The 25,112-nt window shown below is 33.7% G+C and overlaps 2 protein-coding genes across 5 annotated transcripts; one reads left to right on the top strand and one right to left on the bottom strand.

The window, feature by feature from the left end:
- On the top strand, positions 1-802 carry LOC111376314 (dirigent protein 19-like). The gene has a single exon (XM_022999264.1). It carries the CDS (start codon positions 101-103, stop codon positions 641-643), a length of 543 nt encoding a protein of 180 aa, XP_022855032.1. The 5' UTR covers positions 1-100; the 3' UTR covers positions 644-802.
- Positions 785-20,843, bottom strand: LOC111376312 (phosphoinositide phosphatase SAC6). Of its 4 annotated transcripts, none has more exons than XM_022999263.1 (21): positions 20,404-20,551; positions 20,231-20,314; positions 18,596-18,723; positions 18,412-18,503; positions 17,885-17,942; positions 17,617-17,673; positions 17,497-17,530; positions 17,284-17,364; positions 15,265-15,371; positions 12,905-12,991; positions 12,721-12,798; positions 11,033-11,103; positions 10,846-10,944; positions 10,058-10,157; positions 8,101-8,209; positions 7,851-7,923; positions 4,221-4,314; positions 3,732-3,824; positions 2,449-2,515; positions 1,030-1,172; positions 785-910 (listed from the first exon to the last, which is right to left on the bottom strand). In XM_022999263.1, the coding sequence occupies exons 1-20, from the start codon at positions 20,549-20,551 to the stop codon at positions 1,042-1,044; spliced, it is 1,791 nt and encodes a 596-aa protein (XP_022855031.1). In that variant the 3' UTR covers positions 785-910; positions 1,030-1,041. The 4 variants fall into 4 exon arrangements, with proteins under 4 accessions (XP_022855031.1, XP_022855028.1, XP_022855030.1 ...); XM_022999262.1 differs by lacking the exon at positions 785-910 and adding an exon at positions 20,725-20,843 and having other exon boundaries at positions 1,042-1,172; positions 20,404-20,606; XM_022999261.1 differs by lacking the exon at positions 785-910 and adding an exon at positions 20,696-20,838 and having other exon boundaries at positions 1,042-1,172; positions 20,404-20,606.
- Positions 20,844-25,112: the final 4,269 nt, after the last annotated feature.

Genomic DNA, 25,112 nt, shown 5'->3' with positions numbered 1-25,112 from the left:
CCGGCACTGGTCACCTGCACGCATCGTTCACATCATTTCCTCTATATAAATCAAAATTTATTCTCTCAAAGTTCTCATCCAAGCTTTTTCTTAATCAACCATGGCTCTCTCACAGCTCTACTTGAGTTTTATTCTTCTGGTTCTCTCTTACAAGGCTATTTCCACTTCACATCACCATACCAATGGACTCAAATCCCTTCACTTTTCACTATTTCAACACGAAACCATAAACAAAACTGGCTTTATCATAGTGAATGGTGTGGCCGGGCCAGGAATAAGCCAAACCACCACGCCTTTCGGCACCCTGTTTGCATTCCAAGATCCCTTGACTCTTACACCAAATTTGAATTCTAAGGTTGTTGGAACAGCAGAAGGAACCTCCGTCACTTCTGGACTGGATGGGCTTCAGAGCATTTCCATTGCTAAGATAACTTTGAATGTGAAACGCCACAAAGGATCCATCTCAGTAGTTGGAGGCACACACAACATAAAGCCTTCTGATCATCCCGTTGTGGGTGGCACAGAAGATTTTCTGTTTGTTCAAGGTTATGTGACATCGTCTCCGGTGAATCTCACAGGGCTGACAGTCACCTACAGAATTGAGTTTCACCTTTTTTGGCCTCCATATGCAAATTTCAGATAAACATTCCAAGTTCACAGAGGTATGGAACTAGGTATTATTTTAATGTAGAAGATGACTTGAGGTGTCTAATAGCAAACACAATATTATTTTTAAGATTATTAGATGCTTGAGATTCGTTGCAAGTGAATAATTCAGCAAGGAGAATCGAAATTACAATAATTGATGGTTACTTTTAGATTACAATAATTGCCAAACATGAATTTCTTGACGTGAAGTTCAGTAAGACAATGAAATGTACCTACATCAGTCCAGCGTGTGATATATATACTACAATAAACAAAAAATTGGGACATAACAATTCACATGGGAAAAATATAAAGATTGGAATAATGTAATCAACAAATGGGGTTGTTAAGCAGCATAGTGAAGTAGAAACAGACTAAAACCTTGAATTCAGATCAACGGCGAGGTTGGTGCAGGCGAGGACGATTACAGAAAACCCGACCATTGGCCTTTACAAATGCCGCTATAGCCAAGCTCATGCTTGCCCACATGATTGAAAATAATAAATTCCAGAGGTCATTCCGAACTGTACATGAATACATGAAAAACAAGTGGCACGAATCAGTATAAACGGGTAAAAAACGAAGCTTATGAATGTCTCAGAATTTAAATAATGTTGATGCAAATTTAAAATGGCCCCAGGGACTGGTAACACGGCTAGGGTTTGGGAAGCAAGCTTCAAATCCTTGATCATAGTCATTGTAACAATGTTGGAGAAGCTTTTACAATTTACCCATTCCCCCAGTTCTAGTGTCAGAAATTTTTTTGTCGCATCATTAAGGCTATATATAATTTCTTTGGCATGAATGATATCCTGACGCAAAGTAAAACCACAATATATAATTCAAAGGAATCAAATTTTTGAACAATCAAACACTGAGAAATTGCATTGATGTATGCATCAGAAAATTTCATTTATGCTTTCACAAAGCTTTACGAAATTCTTGTATCATAAACAATGATGTCACTCCAAAATAATGGTGCATGAACAAAGAGAGAACTGCAAATAGTGGCCACTTTTTTTGGGTGCGTTGTTTGGCCAAGTGGTGAAAACAAAGGCTGAGAAGATTATATTTCGCCAAGTTAGTTACGTGGACAGAATTTTTAACTTAATTGCTTTCTATGACTTCCAGTAGAGTGAGCCTACTAATATACATTATATATGATCCACCCTGCTCACCCCACAAATGGAGGTGACGGCTAAAATATTTGAATTAAAAGAGAACTTTCCAATATGAATATGTAGTGTGTTATCACCAGGGTACGAAGCGGAAGCACATGGGGGAAAAAAACCACGAGCAGTTTAGCAAGAAAGTACAGCTCTAATTTCCAGAAACTAAGGGCAAGCATCCCATTTCATCACATTTATATACAGTCGATTGAGGCTTCCCACATATTTGCGACTTTTTGGGCAATTGAATCTTCATTAGGCACTTAAAAATTGGCAAACTCTACAAGCTGAGAGTATAAGTGCATCCCTTGTGCATCTGTGGGTTGTTTATTTTCCATTTGAGATAGATGCCAAATTTCCTGAACTATATCTGGCTTAGTTCAGTTCAAAGTATGATATTGACTATGCTTATTGTCTTATATAATTTGGAATATTATTCCCAAGGATGATTATCTCTTAGTTCTCAACTTTGGAAGGGCCAACTGGTCCGGAACCCCCAAGATAGCTTCAAACAATCAGTACATTGGTTAAATTAAAACCAAGAAAGGGAATTAACGGCGCAAGCAGGTACAACAAACTGTAAGTACCGAATGAACATTATAAGAAACTACTATCACGAGTGCCATCTCACCTCGCCCTAAAGATATTGTTGCAAGGAAGAACCCAGTCAGAATAAGTAACAAAGCCAGTGGAAAGGACTGCAAAAGGAAAATGTAAGAGTATAAGACAACGGTCAAGTGAAAAACAATATGGATAATCTATTCCCTATAAAACAGAAAAAACTTCAATTTTATCAACTTCTATTCTTCCTTGAGGAAAAATGAAGACTAAAAAAGAAAAAAAAGGATGAAAGAGCACAGGAGTCGGACTTGAGATACTATAAACCTGGATGACCAAGCAAATAAAGAAGCAAATAAAAAGACACACACCTTATACAGAGACAGCTTCCCACAGCCATGGTAACATTAACTACGGTAAGAAATAGCTAAAAATACAGGCAGACTAAGAGTAAATTTTTTTTGCATTATTCTAGTGGTCTGCAGCATGAAATGATGCTAAAATGCAAATCAAAGTGCATCAGAAGATCAAATTATTAGTCAGTCACCTTGGATTTAATCTCTGTTCCTAATTGTTGAAAAAATTGAATAAATTAGTTCATCCCTTCACTAACAGCCTAAGCTTTCATTTGATGTAGTTCAATAATCCATACATTATAATGGCTGCTGGCTCTAATAAGTTCAGCAGTGTAGTAGTGACGCAGTTCAAAGAGCTTTAAGACTCCAGTTGCATTACAGTCTATCCTATCTTATAACGTTATAAGAGTGGCCATGACTTATTTGTTAATATAATTGGAGCAACTTCGCAGACGTCAAATCACACGGACTCTTGTCCATGATATGACCTTCAAAAATCAATAGCAGCTACAAGTCAAATTTCAATCTAGCCGTGTTCATTCAATTAAATTTCTTCTTGAATCTCTGTAATATGTAAGACAATCTTGTTAAGCAGCAATACTTACAATTTGGTCAATAAAGGTGACTTTTTTCTAGTGTGCTGACGAATTATGTAAACATATCTTGCACAAAGGGAGACAGAGAAAGTTATCATCACTATACTATACCTAAGTACCAATTACACCTAGCTGATTTGGTATGCAAAAATCCTTCTTACTTCAGAGTTTACTAGTATGTGTAACTTTCTCATTTCCAAACTTGAACCTGGCAGAGTAAGCTCTAAATAAGATCAAAAGCTTCACTCCACGAAAGTAGAAAGAAATTCATTTGACCATCTATTAATTCATTTTAAATCGTAATGGAATTAATGTTTATTTATATGAACCATTCAATACTAAATAACAGTCAAATTAGGATAGTGTACAACTCAATAAGATATTCGCAATAAGATTTTACTCACAGCTATCGCCTCAATGCCTCCTGCTTGTGACGTAGGAGTCATACTTCGGGAGACAGAAAGAATGTAATGTCCTTGCATTAGATCAATTGCATCCTTCAGGTAAAAGGATGAAGAGAAAAATGTCAGCATTTCAATAGGATGCAAAAGTAATAGAAGAATGAAGATGTAGTATGATTAAGTGTATGCATTTTGGATCGAGTGTAACTGATTCTAAATGTCAAGCCAAATGTTATGAAAATGCATATTTGACAAAATGTGATGCAGAAATCAAGAAGACACGAGTTATCGAATACTCAGATATGAGTTTTCTCACACATACTCAGATAGGATCACAGCAAATAAGAGATACATCGGAACAAACAACCCTGATGCATGCCAGTTAGAGTTATCACCAAACTGGCAGATGACAGAAGAATTTGATGCAACTTAATGGAAATTATGGAATCTTCTATTATGTAAAACCCTATATATAGAAAAAGTTGAGCATACCTGCTTTGTACCATCACGGAAGTTGTTTAAGTAGTAGCGCATGAGAGCATTCCAGCCATCGTTTAGAACTCCTTGGATAGTCCTCTTGCCATACCTGTTATTGAAGCAAACAAATTTCAAACCAGAAACAAATATAAAAATTAAAACATTGCATAAAAATAGATCTTATATTGTAATCAGGGAAATTAATGTTTGACAGAGAAAGCATAATTCAGAAAATATGGAACGTTAAACCACTTGGTTTAAAAGCTTAAGCTATTAGAGAGAATCACACGTATATTATTTAAGTCTCACCTTCAGCATGTTCACATGTAGGCGAAGTTCATTTTATTTCCATCGAAGCCTAATTCATACACAATTTCACTAAATAGGTAGCAGCGACACTTGAACTCAGGACCCTTGCGTGCTCTGATTCATAACATACTTATAACCTATTGTCTTCAACAAGGAAGAATAATGGATGGACAAATATATAGGTATCTTTTAATATCCTACATGTTGTAGAAGGAAAATTGTTGAAGACATATTAAGGCCCCGTTTGGTACACATTAATGTAAAAATGAGAATGAAAAATATAATCGTTACGAGCCCCACACAAGAGATAGAAAGTCAAATATGGTGGCTTGATGTGATAGATAACGATCATATTTTTCATTTTAACGAGTAAATAATGGGAACCAAACGGGGCTTAAGTAAATAAATTTATAAGCTTTTCAACTAAGTAGTTGAACTTGGCGTTACCGTGTTAGAACATGTTTAGTAACCCGAACCTTATGCCTCTTATCCTGGACTTTATTGCTAGGACCATTCAGCCTTTGTAGTTGTTTTTACTAAGGCCTTCATCAAACCTATTGTCTTAAGAAATTTCTGAGATTATAGAGGCATCTTCTTCAACCCCAAAACAACTTTCAACATCTGAATCTGACATTCGAATCTCCATCTTACTGAACGAAGCTAAACGGAACTAATTATCTTGAATGGTCCCAATAAGCCATGTTAACAGTTAAAGGTAGGGGGGAATTAGCATACCTCCCAGATCCTCCTCCAAAGTTGAATGATCCCAATTTTAACACCTGGGATGTGGAGAATTCTATGACTATGTAATGCTTGATTCACTCAATTACGCCAGAAATTGGGAAGAGGTACATGTTCCTCAAGATGGCTAAAGAAATTTGAAAAGCAGCCTCTACATTTTTTTTTCCGGATTTTGTTTAGTTTCTATAGTTACTTTGTCCATATGGAACTTCTCGTTCCACCACCATGTTTTATTATTAGGTAGTTTTCTACCTGGAGATACTCCTACCTCCTCCTCTTTGTTTGGCAACTAGTCATCTCACACATCACGCCCCTATCTCTGTCTCCATCCCATTTTCCTTCCTCCAACAACTCTATCCTTAAATTTCACTTGTTTTCTCCCAGCATGTTTACTGCCTTTTTTCCCATTTATTAATGACAAGCACCAGCAACCTTTATTTCGTATTTAAGCTCTAATTAAGAATTACCCTAAACTCCTTGCACATAGACCTATCCACCTTCCTAGTAAGGATGAAATCTAGTCAAATTAAACTTCTGTTCATTTCTAGAAGTAATATGACCAGGGCTCTTCTTGAAGCACATATTTATTAATAACAAACCACAAATTACATCTTCATTTTGATCCCTAAAGTCAAAATTTCTAAGTACTTTTTGTAACCTGAATTATGTTTCCCCAAATGACTGTTCAAATGCCCCCAACAGTGATCATATTCTGACACGGTATTCCCTAAGTCAACGCATCCATATCTGCCAAAAATCATCGTTTTGTTGCCTTGTCTAGTTCTATTTGTGGAGCATTGATGCAAAATTTAAAGTATATTCTAGAGCAGAGGAAATCAAATCAAGTATATTCTAGAGTAGAAGAAATCAAATCAATTAGGATTTAATAATATTTTCCTTATTCTCTATTATTGCCTTTTATTGCGGTTGTAAGACAATTGATTTTGTTTCTTTTATAGAGGAAACCCTAGTTTCCCTTATTAATCCTAATTTAGGCTCTATATAAAGAGGTTCTTTGATTGTAATAGACACACCTTTATTATTGAATACAATTACAATCTCCCTCTTAATTCTATCTTCCTTCTCCTTCCTTTCTCTCCTTCTTAATTGATCTTCTGTTCATTTCATTCATCTCGGAGCATACTATCCGACTCTTCTCTAAAAGAAGTCTAACTAAAATCATCATCATATCTCCAACCCCTTTCCACACTGAGTTCAATGAATATTCTACTACATTTCTATTCTTTTCCTTGCTTGTAGACCAAAGTTTATATTTCATGTTCCCTCATTCAATCGTATTTTCTCCTACTGGATTGACATCTTATATGCAAGCAATGTTATCTCCTACGAATCCTCACAACTATGCACTAAGGGTGAGTTCCCATATATTCCATGCTGAGGCCTGCTCAATCCACAACCTAAATGCTGTAAACTAAGGTAGGCAATTAGATAGATAGTTTAACTACAAAGAAGTAAAGAAATTAATAGTAAAACACATAACCAGAGCTTCAACATTTGATCGCATAAGATTCATAGGAATTCTGTACTTCAGTGTTCCTGAATCCGAGAAATCAGGGGAGGTTCGGTAACCTAAGTTCCATTATTATCCCTCAGATATATTTTGTTTATAAAATATGCATGCTCAGAAGTCCCCCACCAGCCAAAATAAATAAATAAAATTGCAGTCAATTTTGAAGTCATAACAAGCTAACCCTCCACCTTATTTTTACACTAAAATGAATAAAGAAACTCACTCCTTAAGATTCCACAAGATATTTTTTGTCCTTCTCGTCTCATAAATCATAATAAACTACAAACTGAGTTGCAATTTCAAAAATTAATAGGCTAAACGAATTTTTTAAAATCTAAAATTTCAAAATCATAAGGGACAAGTCTTCGAGATTGAAATCTGATGGATACCAAAGAAGTTAAGTGGCAAATTAAGAGATTGAATTAAACAGTACCTGTAGCAGCATTTAACAACAGCAGAGAGTAAGCAGATCAGAAGAGGAGGGAAGGGGCAGAGATAGAGGTAGGGGCAGGGTAGCTTCAGTTAGCAACTTGTAACAAAATATAGAACGCAACTTACCTTGATTTTTATTTAAAAAAAAAAAAAAGAACTAATTCAAGTTTTATACTTCAAGTGACGGCTCATCAAACATATGTTGTTATTTCTCAAGCTAACCATTAATGCTTAAGAAGTCAAAGTACTAGGGATAAGATCGAGGAAACAAAGTGAATTTACACCATTTACGTTCAGGGAGGTTCCCTAAATCAGAAAATTGTGCTGCAGTATATAAGTTGGCAGTGGTTTCAAGAAAATGTTAGTACTTATCCACAATTAAGCCAGCAGTTGTGATAAGTTAAATAATGTTGGTGTTTTCATTAAGCAAACAAGAAACGTTATCACGTTTAATTTCCTTTGTAAAAAAGAATCGAAAATAGCAGAGTTGCTATATTAACAAATAAAACCAGCAGGTGCGATAAGTTAAATAATGTTGGTGATTTAAGCAAATAAGAAACATCATCACTTTGAATTTCCATTATAAAAAAGAACAGAACATAGAGCAGTAGCCATATTAGCAAATAGGGTACCTGACAAAATCTCCTTTCAAAGCAGGAGTACCAGAATACTGGATGCTTACATCATCTCCATGGTTAGCCCACACTGAAATGGAATTTCGAACAGTGTAAAGATGAAAGAGGCATAAGGTGATAAAGAATCCACATAATCAAATTCTTTAGGAAACAGTTACAGTGACGTCACAAAATGTCGATTGCTACCAAAGAAAATGGAAGTAACATAAAATATGACATTTATAGCAAGGTATGCAACAATACTGACAAACTTTGAAGCTTTCATCAAAATTAGGATGTGTGCTGATATTTTCCTCGGCATCAAAAACACCAAGTCTTCGAAGTTGAAATTCCAACATTTTACGACCAATCATGCTCTGCAACCATAGATCTTTCATCAGAACAAAGAATAAATATGATTGAGAATTCTTTCCGAGTAAATATTTGACATTCAAATCATCACTATAAGTCCCAATAGAAATACTATAAGATCAGATGGATGCCAGAATCATGATATCTACAATGGGAGAAATTCTAATTGAACATAACTAGATCAAAATTTCTGCAGGGTCTATATATCCACACAAATACAGAGAAACACATAAATAAAATAATGAGCTTACTACCAGGCATAGCAGACAACATCAAGAACAACGGTGTGAAAGCCAGAAATCAAAATCCACAGAAAAAACTGTTCTGAAATATTCAGAAAGGAAAATTAAAAGGAACAAACATTAATAGTTTCACCTTAAGTTTTAATAGAAAAACTTAAAGTTTAAGCTTTTCGCAAAGCATATCACATGTATAAAGTAAAAAATACATCTGGCCAAACCATTCCAACTAAAAAACAAATAAAGTATGTTAACCATGCGGTCTTAACCAGTTTACTTCAAAAGCAAATCAATGCTCAAAGAATCTAATTAAATACTGTTAACCTAGTATAATCTAGTGGAAACTAAATTCAAAGATAAAATAATATTCTATCTCATGAATCTGTACAAGACTCATAAAACTACAAGAGAGTTCACAATAATATGACAAATAAAGGATGAATAATCCTGTTCTAATTAAAGATCTGATTTTTTAAGTGATAGTAAAGTGGCTTGTAAGGATTCTGACATTTCCAGGGTTGATGCATGGTGACATAGAACAAAGAAGTGACAACAGTTAACTATGCAAACTAAGGCCAAGAGGCAGAAAGTATGTCCTCCTAAGGTGGTCTCGTATAAACATTTAAATAATTGGCCAGTTGGCCCTTTTGTTTGTGCCATATATGTATCTTGTCGTTACTTATGCCACAATTTCTACCTTATTTTATCCAACTTTCTACATGCAATTCGAGATTGCATGCACAGGAGCGCTAAAAATAAGAAGAGTTCGAAGAGTTCTAAAATTAGACATTATTCAACACTACGTAAAATTATCTCTCCGTCAGCCTGCACAACCTCTTCAAAAGTTGCCAATCAGATTAGAGACGGATGTTTCAGCATTTTCCAAAAACAACACAGGCTCATCTACAAATTTTTATGGTTTATGCCCATAACTCTTCCTCAGCCAGTCTTGGCAGAATAGACAAGCGCTTATACTCTAGTAGTAAAATAAGAAAATACTTCAAGAATAATTCTCAAAAAACATGATTGAATTGATGAGACAGAAAATAAAAGAAATTAGAATGAGTTTAGTTGCTTAACAGAAAAAAAGGAATAACAGATATCCTTCCTTTAATAAAGATGGTTTCTTCTTTTAGACATCAAATTTGATATATTTTTTCTTGGATGAATCTGATATCATCAGGAAATAAAAGAACATCATACCAGGCTCATACCTGATCCTTTTTTTCTTTTTTCCTTTTTCCCTACATGTGTCCTACAAATATGGATGGAAAGCTCGCATTCATAAAAAATAAAAAATAAAAGTAAAAAAGAGAAATGAAAAATGGATAGAGCATGGTTCAGTTTCTTTTCCAAATACAAAAATGAATGCGAAAAGGTTGCCCAGGAGCCTTCAGTATATTTCATCCTTGTTAAGCTTTCCATCCATATTTGTAGGACACATGTAGGGAAAATAACAGAAGATAGCTCCAGAGATAAGGACAAAGGAGTATGTTGTTTTAACTTGAGTCATACAGAAACAAGTGTAGCACAGAGATGTGCATTTAAGTTGCACGAAAAAATAATACTTTCAGTGTATTACCTGAACTGCAGATTATTTAAGAAAAACAGTACCTGTGTGACATTTGTACGGTCTAGGCAGTCAATGCAATTGGTCCGTACAACTCCTAGTTGCCCCTCAACTTTCTCACCCTTCTCATTTAACAAAAGGTACCTATGATTCACAGTACATCCATAAAGAAACTGATCAATGCTTCCAGATAACAGCTTTGAGCAAATGTCTAACAATGATTGAACAATTTATTGGAAAACAGTTGTACTTGGTACGATTTACATCTGAAGATTTCAAGAATTTGAGAACATAATTTTACTCCCTATCAGCCAGCACAGTAAAGAAAGTTTTTACTTAACTTGCTTTACTGTATTGATTGGATGGGTCCTTTAGCAGAACAGGCTGATCATTTTAAAACTTGACCAGAACGTAATTCCCTTTTCAAGGATAAGTACCACCAGTAAGGCTTTCTATCTCATCCAGTTGTTCCTTACAACTGTTTTTCATGGACTCCAATCCAAATAATAGTAGGAAGATGCCAATGCATTCATAACAGTCCCCCCCCCCCCCCCCCCCCCCAAAAAAAAAAAAAAAAAAAAAAAAGAAAAAAAAAATCATGAGAACCTCATGCACTTTCACCCTTCTCCAGAACTTAAACAAGAATCACCTCATAAATGTTTCAGAACTCATTACAGTTATTATGTCCGTGATCAGATTTATTCCTCTGCATCAGTCCTCAATATACGCAACAAAAGTAGTTGCATAAACAAAATAAAAAATATCTAATAGTAATGAAACAAGAGTTTCACAGAATAATAAAACTACTTGCTCTTATAGAAAGAAACTTTACCTATTTTTAATGAGAAAATCCTCAATTTGATCATAAAGAATGGAAAGGCGTTCAAAATGAACATGTCCACATATCCTATGAAAATCAAAGTGCAAATATCTGCACAATTTTGTAGTGGTTAGCATCAATTTGGAAATTTACATGGGCATTTAATGGTAAAAGATGACAAGATTGAGAGAGAATCTACCTCACATCATTATTGGCAACATGTTGCATTGTATTGCCAAACTTTTCGCATAATCTCCCCTCACCTCCATGCTGTTATGAAGTTGAGGAAACAGTAGAAAAGAAGTCTAAGAATAATTATTGCATAAGGATTCACAAAGTCCAAAAGATGAAAGTGTTAATAAACCCAAAAGCGCAAGAAAGAAACATACGCACTTCGACATTCCTGTTCCTTCACCAGCCTAAGACAAACTGCGGGTTTGAATATAAACTAATCGCTTACTCCTATTTGTTCACCAGCCTAAGACAAACTGCGGGTTTGAATATAAACTAATCGCTTACTCCTATTTGGTTATCTGAATATTTTGTAATTAAACCAAACGAACAAATTCGTCTTTTGATTGTGATTTACTTTATGACAGTTCTCTTTATTACAGACGTCTTGAATTGGATGTAGACAATAATTGTAATGGTAAGAGAGGAAATGGTGCAGTTTCATTGCTTTCTAAAGGAAATGAAGAGTTAGGTGAGATATAACCTTTTTAATCATGAAAATCTCTGTTGTAGCCTTTCTTATAGCATCGATAATGCTAATATGGATTGCACTAAAAAGGTCGCTACATGAGTTAAAATAGACAATGTTTACAAAAGTTCCTCTCCACTGCAACATGTCCAAGACTATATCTAGCTGACGTGACAAAAAGGGTAGAAATTGTTAAGAGGACTGTCTAATATAGTCTCTTCTCACCATAATTTAATATTTCTCTCTCTCTTCCATTTCTGATTTTTTCACTCTTGTTAATTACTCTCTCTCTCTCTCTCTCTCTCTCTCTCTCTCTCTCTCTCATATTAAATATACATTAGTAATTGAAATTTGAATTAGAGATGGAGTTCATTGGAAATGAAATTTAAACTAGGCCATCTTTTCATTAGACATTAATGCCATGTATATCATACACCTTTCTATTTGGATGCCATTTAGATTGCAATCCATGAAATGCATTGGAGATGCTCTTAACACATCATGTCAAGAGGACAAAGCTCCTAGCATTAGGAGGGAAAGGGAGTTGTGTGGAGGGCCTCTTTTACATTATGGTAGTTCTCTTTTATTTCTAAGTTTGATTTTCAAAGTTGGCAATCTAATCAAATATCATGTTGTCATTAGTCTTTGATGCTCTTATTATGTTATAATCCATATACAGCTAGGAATACCACAAGTTTAGCTGGAAAACAAAGATAATATGATTTAAGAATTTAAACCCTGTTTCTCATTCCCCTGATGCGTCTCGCAGATCTATCTTTGAGAGAAATGAAGAATTTCCCTCTGACAGGGAGGGCATTCCTAATTACCATTGATACCAATATCAGTGATCGCTCCAAAATTGATGTAAATACTAAGTATCAATGTGAAACATTCAAATGATCGATGATAGATATTATATTTAGCATCCATATTCAATTTCCTCGAAGTTTTTTCTTATTATATCATCTTTTATCAGTAGAAATTATGACATCTTCCATGTTATTGTTAAATTCACGAAAAGCCAAAAATACATTCTACAGGAATCAATCAAGATAACTCTGATGACAGGAAAAAAAAATTGGAGTTGCACATAAGATTTTATCTGGTGATTGTCACCAGAATGCCGTTAGCGAAACTACAACAGCAAAAATCTGTTGAAGTTTACAATATGTCAGAGAATTCTATACCTTGTTGACGAGATCTACTGCAACAACATTTCCATATTTCTTTCGTAGGTCCAAAAAGTGTCGGTCAACTACTAGTGACTGCAGAAATGTCAGATTAAGGAAGAATTCAGGAAACAGGTATAGGTATATTCATATTAACTGATATTTTTGGTATAGATTTCAAAGACAAAATTATGCTACTCACTGCTTCTTCAAGTCTAACGATTTCAAACTTTGGCTTATATGTCAGATCAACAATCTGATCCCAAAGTAATGGAATTGATCCTCGAACCTAGAAGAATAAATAAATAACAACTCGAATTGTTATATATGTTGATATGTTCTGAAAAATGATTTACAAATAGGCACAATTTTAACATGCGCTTATATTATGTTTCAAGTAAAAGTTGTAAGCAATATTTCAATTACATATTTTGATGTTTGTTCCCTTTTGTCTATAAGAAGGTTGCCAGCATTTAATACAAACAAATCCAGCAGTCAAGATATAGGACCTACTAAATCGCTCATCTTAATGAAGATGATTTTCAATGTGTCGGTTATCTTGGCAAAGCTGGTAGAACTGTAGTTAAAAAAGTAATTATTGGATATGTGCTCAAATATGGTTCTGAAAATGGACGGTAACATTGGATGGGAATGATGACATTTGAAATTAAAAACTTTACAATATGTTTTAATTTAAGATATTATAGAAAAAATATTTATTTATTTATGGGTCCTAAAATTACTACCATGAAAATAGCCAAGTCAGAAGTGTCAGGGTATGGTTAGCTAATATATGAAAACATTAGCCAGTTCTCATGTCTAACAGTTCCATTACAGGTTAATATTTACCACAATTGAATGACACTTCTAAAGATCATTAATCTTTCTCTCAGTTTCACTTTCTATTCAGGGTAATAGATCTCCAAAATATCTAGAGGACTAACAAAAGGTCCAAAGAACAGTAAGCCAATCAAGTCTAAGAACGAAGTTTATTTCCTCTGAGTTTCCACGTACAAGGGATCGATCTTTCATGCTCAGCTAAAGTTATTAAATGAAAGACACCTCTTTAAAAAATGAGCACTTGGAAAACCAATTATTTACTTGAGTAAATGCTATGAAACTAAGAAAAATATTAGAAAAGCAAGGCAACAAGGTTTCTGAAAAAGTAGAAAAGACTTGAGTCAACAATGTTTTACACCAGAAGTTTCTTCAGGGACTAGTTTTTAGTTCTTTTTTTCTGAAGAAAAAAGTGCTGAAGATAATTGGGTTTGACCTGACTCAAGCGAATGGACGTTGATTAATTGTAAGATTAGACTATAATTATTAGCAACTGTATCAATTCACCCACTTAGGTATATAGACCTGTATAATTAATTTGCACCAATAGCAATAATTGGTAGGTAAATCAAACTAAATCATAATAACCAAATCAAGATCCAATTCTGACAAATCCAGCAATAAAACAGTACATCACATGGTCTGCCCTTTTCCTTCTTTTTCTTTTTCACCCCCAACCCATAATAAAGTACTTCGGTTCAAAACATGGAGCAATATGATCTGCCATGGTAACAGCAAAACTAACTTCAATGTTCATCCTTTCTTGATGGACTCTTCCAACAATGTAGACGTGCCTATTGATCTATATTGTTCAAATGTTCTACATGTACAGATCAACAATGAACAATAGAGTACTTTTTCTTGTGGTTCAACCACTTTTAAATATTATTTTTTCCATTCTAAAAACTTTCGGTACTATATAATACCATTTTATCACATAAAGCTGAAAAGGACAAGAATAAATAGTGCCATGTCAGTGTATTCCAAATTTGAATATTCAATAAATTTGATATTTTAATGAATACCACACCACGACCTAAACCGAGTCCATCAGTCGGCATCAGGTTGTGATAACTGATAAGGTAATTAACGCTTAACCCATGTAGATAGTCATCAAAATTAAATAAGATATGCTACTGTGGCCAAGATTATGTTTGCAAGGCTTACTATTCCTGGGGAAGTGCTTGAAGCAAATCATCTTTGTCTAAGATTCAATCCACGTTAGAAGTTTTATTTGAAATAAAAAGCATTCCCTGTGTTCTTTCCAATTGCTAAGGAGCCCACAATCTAACTCTTCTCAAGAGAAAACACTTTATACAACGTTATTTAACATATTTGCTTATTTATACAAACAACAGCAAACTAAGTCATATTCCCGATAAAATATTCCCTTAGGATTTTCCCATCATGACTCATTCTAGTTTTTATTTATTTATTTTACTTTTGAGAAAAAAATAAACTTTTTCTTAATTATATTGTTATTGACCAAGGGTGGTTCCGTCAGTAAAGAAAAAATGAAAGTTGCAACACCAGAAGATCCAGTTGGATGTTATGCTATTGCTTACAAATGCAATAAATAGTTCTCCATAAATAAGGCTTTAGCAAAGCATCTTGGAACATCCCATTATTGTAGAACAGGTTAGAATCTCACAACAGTGTTTTAGGTAGGAGAGATTGATGCAACAAATTATAAAACATTAATAAACATATCGTATGGAGGTCTACCTGAACAAATGATGCAGTATGGCCATTCAATTGTACAATTTGTTCAGTTTCCACGAAGTTTGCAACGTAACCATCAGAATCAGCTCCTCTTCTCCACATCCGGGTGCCTTCAAAAAGTTACAGCAATATGACCAACTAGACAATAATACCATATATGAACAGTATTCAATCTTATCAAATGTAAATGTCAAAAGCACCTTTTATACTCCTCGAGGTCTCAATTAATTCATCCTCAATTCTCTTAAACATAGTTGGTGGCATTGTAATTAATTAGGAAGCACAAAATACATTTAAGCTAAACCCAGTGGCGGACGCAGAAATTTCGAATTAGTGGGGCACAATCCAAGGGCAGATATAGGGGGCTGGATTGTAGCCCAGTCCCTTCCCCAGCTCACTTAATGGTTTTTAGGGCAAATTTTTTTTTTTTTCTTAAAGTAAATATGTGTGTGTAAATTTATTTTATTTTATTTTTTTGTTACATGTTAGCTCGGTTTGTTACGTATTAGTTTGGTTTGTAGTCCAATCGATCTATCCCTAGCACAATCAAAATTGCAAAAAAGTTGTGAAAAAAAAAAAAAAAATACACATTTGATATGCAAACATGCTATAGAATGGTTTAATAGGATGCTTGAAAAATAAAAACAAAATGTCCAAAAAAATATCACCGATATATATGGATAACCAAAACATTTCCATCCAATTACTCTAGATCATCATTGTTGAATTTAGAAATGAAAGACAAAATTTTATGAAATGAAATGAACGACTATCTAATACTTTATTATTTTATTCACCCAAAGACCAAATGAAAATTTCTCATTCCAAACACACTGTGGCATCCGTGACTTTCTAGTCTCTCCACACCACTCTCACACACTCTCTCTCTCTCTCATCCTTCTTCCTTCACGGCTTCACCCTCTCTTTCCACTCTCAGTTTCTCTCACTTTCTTTGCACGTGATAGATACACAATACACACAACTAAACACATTTATAGTAGGTTATATCGGTGGAATAGCGTCAATCAACATCAACATTCGAAAGAAGAAGAGGAGGAGGAAGAAGAAGAAGAAAGACAAAATTGATTAGAATGGGTCTTGATTTTCCAAGGGAAGGGAACTAGGGATGGGTTTTGATTTTTTAATGTGGACACTGACACTGTGAGTCTTCTTCTGTGTTCTGCTGCAAAGGGCAAAGACGGCTAAAGGCCCAAAAAACAAAAAAAAAGTTTCAATTTTTGGAAGTTGGTGGGTCATGTGACCCACTAGGACCCACTGTGGGTCCACCCCTGGCTAAACCTGAGATCTAAGAAGAGTGTGTGAGCAAGCATTCAACATGGAACCATTTGGCAACAAATCATGTTACTCAACCAACAGAAGCCCCGATAGATCTCTTTTATATATGCTAAGTGGGATATCTCTTTTAGATACTCTGAAAAGTGTGGCTTGGCTAACACGTAGGCTGACAATAAAAAGCATGTGGCAGGAACTAAACATAAATGAATATATTGAATAAGCCAAATGGAAAGATACTTCATATAATTACCTCTTATACCAATTCAAATATATTATTACACATCCGTACTAATCTAAACAGAAATAGGCAAAGTAGCTCGAATGATTCATAATGAACTCTGACATCCCTCCACAGTTACCAACGTGGGATAATTTTGACTAAAGCAATTTCCATGATAAAGCATTAAAAACATGTCAAGTGATGAAGTGTAGGTGTTAAAGTGATTAATGAAATAATTAGCAAAATAATTAAATAAGTGGTGGATAAGGGGTCAAACAAAGACGAGCAAGGTCCAAGTCCTCAAATTAACCAATTCATTCCCAGCTCAAATGCCAGTGACTCAGCAACGGAGAGAGTAGCAATAACAACCCTCGCCCACTGTATGGCACTCAGTGGAGCTTGTAGCTTTGGCTTTTCATTTTTATATAGTTGGTAAAGAATTTGTATGCAATCACGCAGAAAGAGGGAAGGGCGAGCAAGTTATAAGAGGCACTGGTTCTCAATACCATTTCTTCTAGTGCATCTTCGTGCAATCAACATAATGTTGAGTATGTCTTTCCCAATGGCAGCTTGAAAGTTCTGAAAACCTGATGACCAGTTAAGGCTTAACTTCAAATGCAGTTAGTTATGATATCTAACTTTGTTTAGCATAACAGCATAAGCTGCAAGTAAATCAGCTAAATTTGGAGCACAATAGTTTCAGAACTGAGAAAGGATACTCCCTTGAACAACAGGAAGTAAGTATGGGTCAAGCTGCATACATAAGACACTATATATAGTAAGTTTCATATGTAGGAGCTCTGAAGAAAAAGAATGTGTCATTCCAATGATTTGAGAACCTTATTATCTATGAGCACTTCCATCATATAGTTGTTCCATAGAAATCGAGGGTCTGCCTGCAGGGGGAAAAAAGTCATCAAATATGGAATGTATGATAGAGTCTGAGCTACAAACTTAGCTATCAAAATAACATATTTCTAGGACAAATATTCTTAGCTTCGCCAACCAGCCAATAAAAGCTACATCAGGTATAGCAAATATGGTGTCTACTGTACACACTTTGGACATGCTCTATGAAATAAAATACATAAGATCAAGAAAGCATACTTGTCTCCAGAGCGGAAGCAACTTTGATTCATCACCCAGATCATGCAACCGTTGAACACTGTAAGAAAAACCATAAATTTTAATGGAACTGACCATGCCAATATTCAATATTGTAATAGAAGTGGTGTACAAATGTTTTTTAGTGCAACAAGAGAAATTATAATGGGATTATAATGAAAAGTGGTAGCGGGTCTCATCAAGTGTGTGGATAATAAGTTGGTAATAGTTGCGGGTCCTTATTTAAATTAATGTTTGACTTTGACCTTTAAATACTAATGGGATTATAATTTCATGCTAACAAGCACATTGTTTCCAAGATGAATCAGAACTTTCAGTGTCCTAAAAATACTTGCGAGGAATAACCACAAACAACTCAATCGTCTATTACAAGTCTGCAGGGTTCATGCACTAAAAGAGGCAACTCTAATAGATTAAATTCTCATTAGATACCTCCGTTGACAACACTCACGACAAGAAGAAACAAATAAACAAACAAATGACAACTAAAATTTGGAGAAACAATTTACCTTAAAGTTATATTCACGTTATACGAGAAATACAGACCAGGAGTTTTCTCTGCAACATTTAGCAGGCGATAAAACTCAGTCTCCATTTTTTTCTGCCAATATATGAGACACAATACAGTGCATCAGAAATAAACGGTTACACGTGATCCAAATTCAAAGGGGAAAATTAGAAGAAAAAACAAACCTGTTCTTCAGAAGAATTTTTGATAGATTGATCACAAGGAAAAACCTTCATGGATGAGATTTTGAAGATAGGTTGTCCCAGATAAGATCCAACACATTCACGTTCCGTTATAAGTAATAAATATGATCCTAAAGGAAAGATATACTAACATCAAGTTAAATTTCGATTAACTGAGCGATTAAATAACACCTAACTGACCTAGGGTGGCTACAATCTATGCTTATAACATTCTTTTTTACTCTGCAGATATTCAACAATATTTAGAAGTTGCGTATTTTTTTTGTTGTTAGAAAAGTTCGAAACAACCCCATATATTTCAATACATCTGGAAACCTGTTAAGGTATTGGTTCAATCTAACACCATATTCGAGGTCTTACACATAAGTTAATAAGCATATCAAAATTCCAATCACGTCTCATATGCATTTCCAAGTTCTTCACTTTCAATACAATGTATACTCACTACAATTAAAACTAGTAGTCAGAGAATTCAAAGCTCACATTGGGCACCTCACCTTGACTATGGGTGGCCTAACTACAAAATCTTGTAAGAGCAATTGCTTTAAGGAGTAACGCTATGCAAAAGTGTCAGATAGCCAGTACCATTGTTATTTTTATTTTATTTTTCTCTTTCCGCTCCTTTTCTTTGTAACTTGGAGTTCATTTGACAAACAACCCAGTAAAATTTTAATATCACAGTGTAAAAATTAAATAAAATCAGTGTTTCAGAGCAAAAAATGGTCAAAGCACTTAGTAAAAAAGTAAGTTGCATGTACTACACTAGTTTTGAACTTCATATTATCCTGTAAAAATGTTTTCTCATTTTTAATACTAGTAGTAAAATCGTCCTTTCCAGTAAAACTATGCTTATTTTCTTAAAATTCTAGCAAGGCTTACACCTCACTCAACGCCTTTACCTTTTCAAACATTGGCTCCAGCTTGCATACTCTTCTTACTGGCATTGGAGAATAAACACTAGCATGTTTGTCAAACCTTGAATAAGTTGGATGCAGAAAGTTAAATATCTTGTACCCAGTGTTTTTATTGTTAAAAATATGTTAGATATAGTATTATAGAGTCTTTCTCTAAAGAATTTCCTGACAAAAGAGCTAATACACGTTTTGATCCCAGAGCAAATAAACTGGCACTCCATGTAAACCAAGCCAAGATATATTATAGAGTAGCGTAAGAAAAACCTGAGTAAGATACATCTTACGGATTTTAAACCTCAATATTTGATGCACAACGCAAACTACATATACTATGAAAACAATCTTAGAAATAAACAATTGCAAGTACTACTCATATTACTTGAGGATTGGAAAAGAGCGACCAGTTTAAGATTCCATATAACAAAGAACCTCTAGGTGTAACCTTTCACTCAACACTAAAATCGAAAATTTAAACATAGCACAAGGTTGCATAAAATGAGGATAACAGATTAACAGCATCTCTACAGCAATCATATGATTCCATGTTCAAATTATCGCCAAAAAAGAACATATACAGCAATGAATCACATGTTTAAAAATTATATAGGTCTATGAGTTAATGCCGGCACTACATATATATCTGATGAATACACAGGTACTTAAAGTCCTGGTATTTTTATATTTTATAAAGTGATTAACTGACCTGCTAACAGCTTGAGCATGCCAACCACACCAAAGATTGTCCGAATTTTAGGAACGCGAAGGGAGCTACAATGTGGTATCTCATCTGAACAATAAGGAAATAAGATAATTATGGCAGGTAAGAAAACAAATATCATAAACCAATATAGATTAAAGGAATTAAGAGGTGATAACCAATAAGATTGATGGAGGCATCGATGCGACTAATAGCCAAAAAGGAACCGGAAGATCCATCCGTGGGCTCCACGACATACTGATCGGGGAATTCCCAGAGCCGCATTGTGTTGTACAGCTTCTGTGCAGGATCCGCCTTCTCCATCATTGTCTTCGTTGTTGGATATTATCAACCGAATAGAATTGAATTCAATCACAGGGATCTGATCAAAATTTTCATCAGTTTTTTAGCATTAAAAAAATATATGGAACTGCAACAAATTTATGAAATGGAGCGAAAGAAGAGATTTACCAGTCTTAAAAGTGAAGTAGAAGAAATACCGAGCAATTTGGGAGCCAAATCCAATCAAAATATAACACGATATTTGAAAAGGAATGGGTCAAATGAGGACGAGAAATTTGAGGACAGGCTCTGCTCTGTTCTATTTGAAACAAATATATAAGAACCATAATTTAAATAAAATATCAGTAAAATTAACTTAAAACGGGAATTGTTTAGCTTGGAGGTTCGGCCCCAAAATGGAATTAATAGAAGGTGATGCTATATGTATATTGGGATATTCGTAACCATTTTCACTGAGATTTATTTTTAATAAAATATAATTTATACAAAATGGATCATCTTCATGTGAAATAAATGAATATCATTATAGACATTTTGCATTATTTACAAAAAGAATATTCCTTAATAGAATCCTCATTCAATGCTATTCCAAGATCAATACAAATGACGTGTTTAATTAATTAATTAAATGAACTAATCTTTTGAGAGGTATCGTATTGTTCTTTCATGGACAATCTTTAACCTCTTTTACAACCTCCAACCAAGAAATTTAAATAGTCAATGTCATTAAAAGTGGCATATGATTCTTTAGAATTACATTCATTATGATAGAATGTAGTCACAAGTGAATCACATTCGAAAATTGTAACAAAAGGTTAATCCATTGAGCAAATTGCATGCTTTCATGAAAGGCTAGACATTACACAGATAGAGACGTCTCCACCCGTCTGGACATGACAACCACTACGCTCCTTGCAATGCCCACATAATTTTCCTCCTCCCTCACCTCGACATTAGTATTCAACTTGAGCACCTTGTTTTCTCACGCCCCCAAAGAGTCCACATCACACCCCCATAGCATCCTAGCTCTTCTACTATTAATTCCTCAACCCAATTAGAAAGTCTATCATGTCCCCCCACCCCTGAAAGTCCCTTCACTCTCCACCATGAACTTATGTGTCTGAACCTTCACAAATTAATTTTTAATTTGTGTTAGAGAAATAAATTGTGATCAATTAATTTGATAACTTGTGATCGTGAAATATGTTGCGACTAATTAATTTGATAATTTGTGATTGAAAAATAAGTGTGACCAATTGATTTTATAATTTATGATCGAGAAATAAGTTGTGACTTAAAAAATTTGTGATTTGTGACTGACATTTTGTGATTGTGATTGGTACGTAATTGTGACTATATATTATATGACATTAACATATTTAATTAATATCACATGATTTTTGAAAGAATTTCACGAGTTTGTCATATTTTGAAATGTATTTTTAAAGGTTGATGGTTACGTATTCATCCCTTCATTTATTCCCTTTAATTGTCCAAGCAAATCTTCTCTCTGGCCGCATCAAGCAAATCGCGGTCGATTCAACAAGGCGCAACCAATGCTATTTTTTTTCCTTTTTTCTTTTTCTTTTTTTAACACCTTTTCGAGGCGTAATTATTTGCGTTTAGTTGAGACTTATTTTGATTTATGTATAAATATAGTAAGTTGACTCGATAGATATGATTGATTTGAACTCAAAAAAGTATGATTTGATTAATGAATTTGACCAAATACGAATTTAGAATCGAACTTGAGAGGTGAGATTAAAGATGACTAATACAATGAACGTGATTCCTAACACTTTTCCAACATAAATTAAGACTTTAAAGTGTTATTTGCGCACTTTTTACTTGTTTCCTAAGACTTATAATATTTAGGATAATCATTAAAATCACTTTTAATTGTTTTTGCTCATTAAATCAATAGGTAGATAGATATTCATCGTTGGAACGATAATCAAGCTCTTAAGGAAGTCCGACTGGCAGAAATATTTCCCCTCCGGAAACCAGGATTGGAAAAGATATGTCAAGCCTAATTTGCCACCAATGCTTGATTAAAATCTCATAGCAATTAACTTTTGAAATTATAATCAATATATCCTTTTAAGATAGGATCCAAAACTCAATTACTATCAAAGTCCATTGATTTAGATGACAAATCGAACTATTTAAATTCAAACGATTCTAAAATTCAAGTTTTAAAACGAGTCACCATTCTGAGGGACGTGTAATTGTAAAATTCTATCTCGAATATAGATGAAACAAATAAGCAATATATGATGATTTGATCTACACCTTTTAACAAAGTCAACACTTTAAGATAGAATCTAAATTATACTATGTGTTGTGTGCAATTTTGATCTAATGTCGACGATAGATATGAGTTATAATGTATATCGTGGGTGTGGCTTTGCCACGTGGTATTTAACTACAAGAAAAATGCTACTCAAACGGAAGAAAAACATGGTGGCATGGCAGCTCATGATTGAGTGTTTTTGTGTTTTGTTTTTCCAACTTCCAATGAAAATTTATCAAATGTAGTCTGGAAAAAAAAAATCTATATTAAGTCAGACCATGTAGCATGATTGTAACTACAATATCCATCTCAAATTCAACTTATGTTCACTTGCTGGCATAAGGCATGTCATATACAGTTGTCGTCATTGACAATAAAACTTTAATATTTAATAGTTTACTTTCCTTTAAGTTTTAACTGGAATTTAACCAAACTAGATATTTTGATCCGATTGTGATTTGATTAGTTCACATTCAGTTCAACTACAAAATTTGATTAAAATCAAAATTAAGGTCGATAATTACTTTTAACCACATATTTCAAGGAATTCATTACTGTTCAACCATATATTTTATCAAATTTTATTAAAAAAAAAATACTAAAAATCTTATTTTTATCTAAACCAAACACATGTAATGTGATTTTTGATACGTATCCACCCCTGTTCTTGACTTGCTCTTTTCTTTTCAAAGTCATCATTTTTACCCCTACAGATTCAGCCACTTTGTTTCGTAGAGTGATGCATTCTTCTTCAAATATATTGCTAGATAATGTAATCCATTTACTTCCGTGATTCTAATGTCCTCAATTTCATGGGTAACAATGATAAGTGCATTTGCAGACTTCGATTATTATTTATTTATTACTATACTGAGCGAATATTTACCTAATTTAGTTTAAATTATGTTAATTGTAGGTAAAATTCGAGTTCGACAAATTTGAAAGAAATTGGATTGTAGCTATACAAAATTGAGGACTTTGGGACCAAAATAATCAAGTTTTGAAGAGGACGACCTGAAATGCAATAGTGGAGGACCAAAGTACACTAAACTAACAAAAATTCTAGCTTTCGGATGGTTTCGTATTTACAATTACACTCAAAGTCCAGATTGAAGATGCTTTAGGACTCATTTTTGAAGTTCTATATAGAGTTTTAATCATTTTTTTATAGGACACAATTTTAGAGGGGAAAAAAATAGAAAATCTAGATTATTGGTGCAAGATTTTGGGATCGAAGAAGAAAATTATTGGTGCAAGATATAATTCATTCATTCATCAAGATTTCAAGACTCGATTATGAACTCTATTCACTTTTATTGTTTTCTTTCATTGACATGAGTAGTTAAATTTATAGTTAGGACAAACAATGTAACATGTGTGTGACCTTTAATTTAATTTTAAAAATTCTTATAGTTTAATTTTTATGCATTGATTTTGTTTATAAATTTTAATGTTTTGAATTACTTGGCCAATAATTCCATGATCTTGTGAATTTATAACTAATCACAAGATAAATAATAAATTTAAAGCAGATAATAAAATCCAATCATTAGTATAAAAGTGTAGAGATGTATTTTTTAGTTAATGTGGTCACTACATGGACTTATAAAGATTTAAAATGTTTAATTAAGATGTATCCGGATTTACATAAAGATATGTAATAAATTTAGTTAAATAAAATCAATTTGAACTCAAGAGAAGTAAACTAAATACTTTAGAAGAATTCAATTGAGCATTATAATAGTTACAAATCTTGATTAGCGAATTAAAAGAGATCCATATATAAAATTGTTAGTATTAACATCCACATTCATACATTTAAAATCCAAATTTAATTAGTTGTGTGCATTTTGGTGACATTAGTATAATTAGAATAATTTAGAAAATCAATCACAAACTAAATTCTTTGTTTTTTGTCATTTAAAAGTAGTAAATTAAAATTTGAATAATAATTCTCGTGAGAACAATTATCTGGACTCATGGGTTCACTACGTTACTTGTTATGATCAGCACACTTGCCGTATATAAAATAGACAACAAACAACCTCACTTTTTGCTATTTTTTGGTGAAGAATGTTTGCGCCTTCCATTAAATTTGTCAAAGTGCAAAATGTGTGTCTATTCTTATTTATCTATTCTACTTAATATTGTAGTATTTTTAATGTTTAATACATCTGCATTTTGTCAATGTCACAATGTTATTTTCGACGTAGGGATGTCTAACCATCACATTTGATCAAGACCTAACCATCGGAAAGAGGAATAGTTAATATGTTCATGGCATGTTTGTTA

Source organism: Olea europaea, unplaced genomic scaffold (assembly GCF_002742605.1).
Source record: "Olea europaea var. sylvestris unplaced genomic scaffold, O_europaea_v1 scaffold1486, whole genome shotgun sequence".
NCBI classification, from domain to species: domain Eukaryota; kingdom Viridiplantae; phylum Streptophyta; class Magnoliopsida; order Lamiales; family Oleaceae; genus Olea; species Olea europaea.
The sequence above is the reverse complement of the archived record's forward strand: the minus strand, read 5'-3'. Positions and strand labels throughout refer to the sequence as shown.

Coding starts and splice junctions, on each gene's coding strand:
- LOC111376314 (XM_022999264.1), top strand. CDS start 101: ATGGCTCTCTCACAGCTCTACTTGAGTTTTATTCTTCTGGTTCTCTCT.
- LOC111376312 (XM_022999262.1), bottom strand. CDS start 20,551: ATGATGGAGAAGGCGGATCCTGCACAGAAGCTGTACAACACAATGCGG. Junction 17,943..18,411: donor AACGTGAATATAACTTTAAG/GTAAATTGTTTC, acceptor TTTTTCTTACAG/TGTTCAACGGTTGCATGATC. Junction 17,365..17,496: donor ACTTCCTGTTGTTCAAGGGA/GTATCCTTTCTC, acceptor ACTGGTCATCAG/GTTTTCAGAACTTTCAAGCT.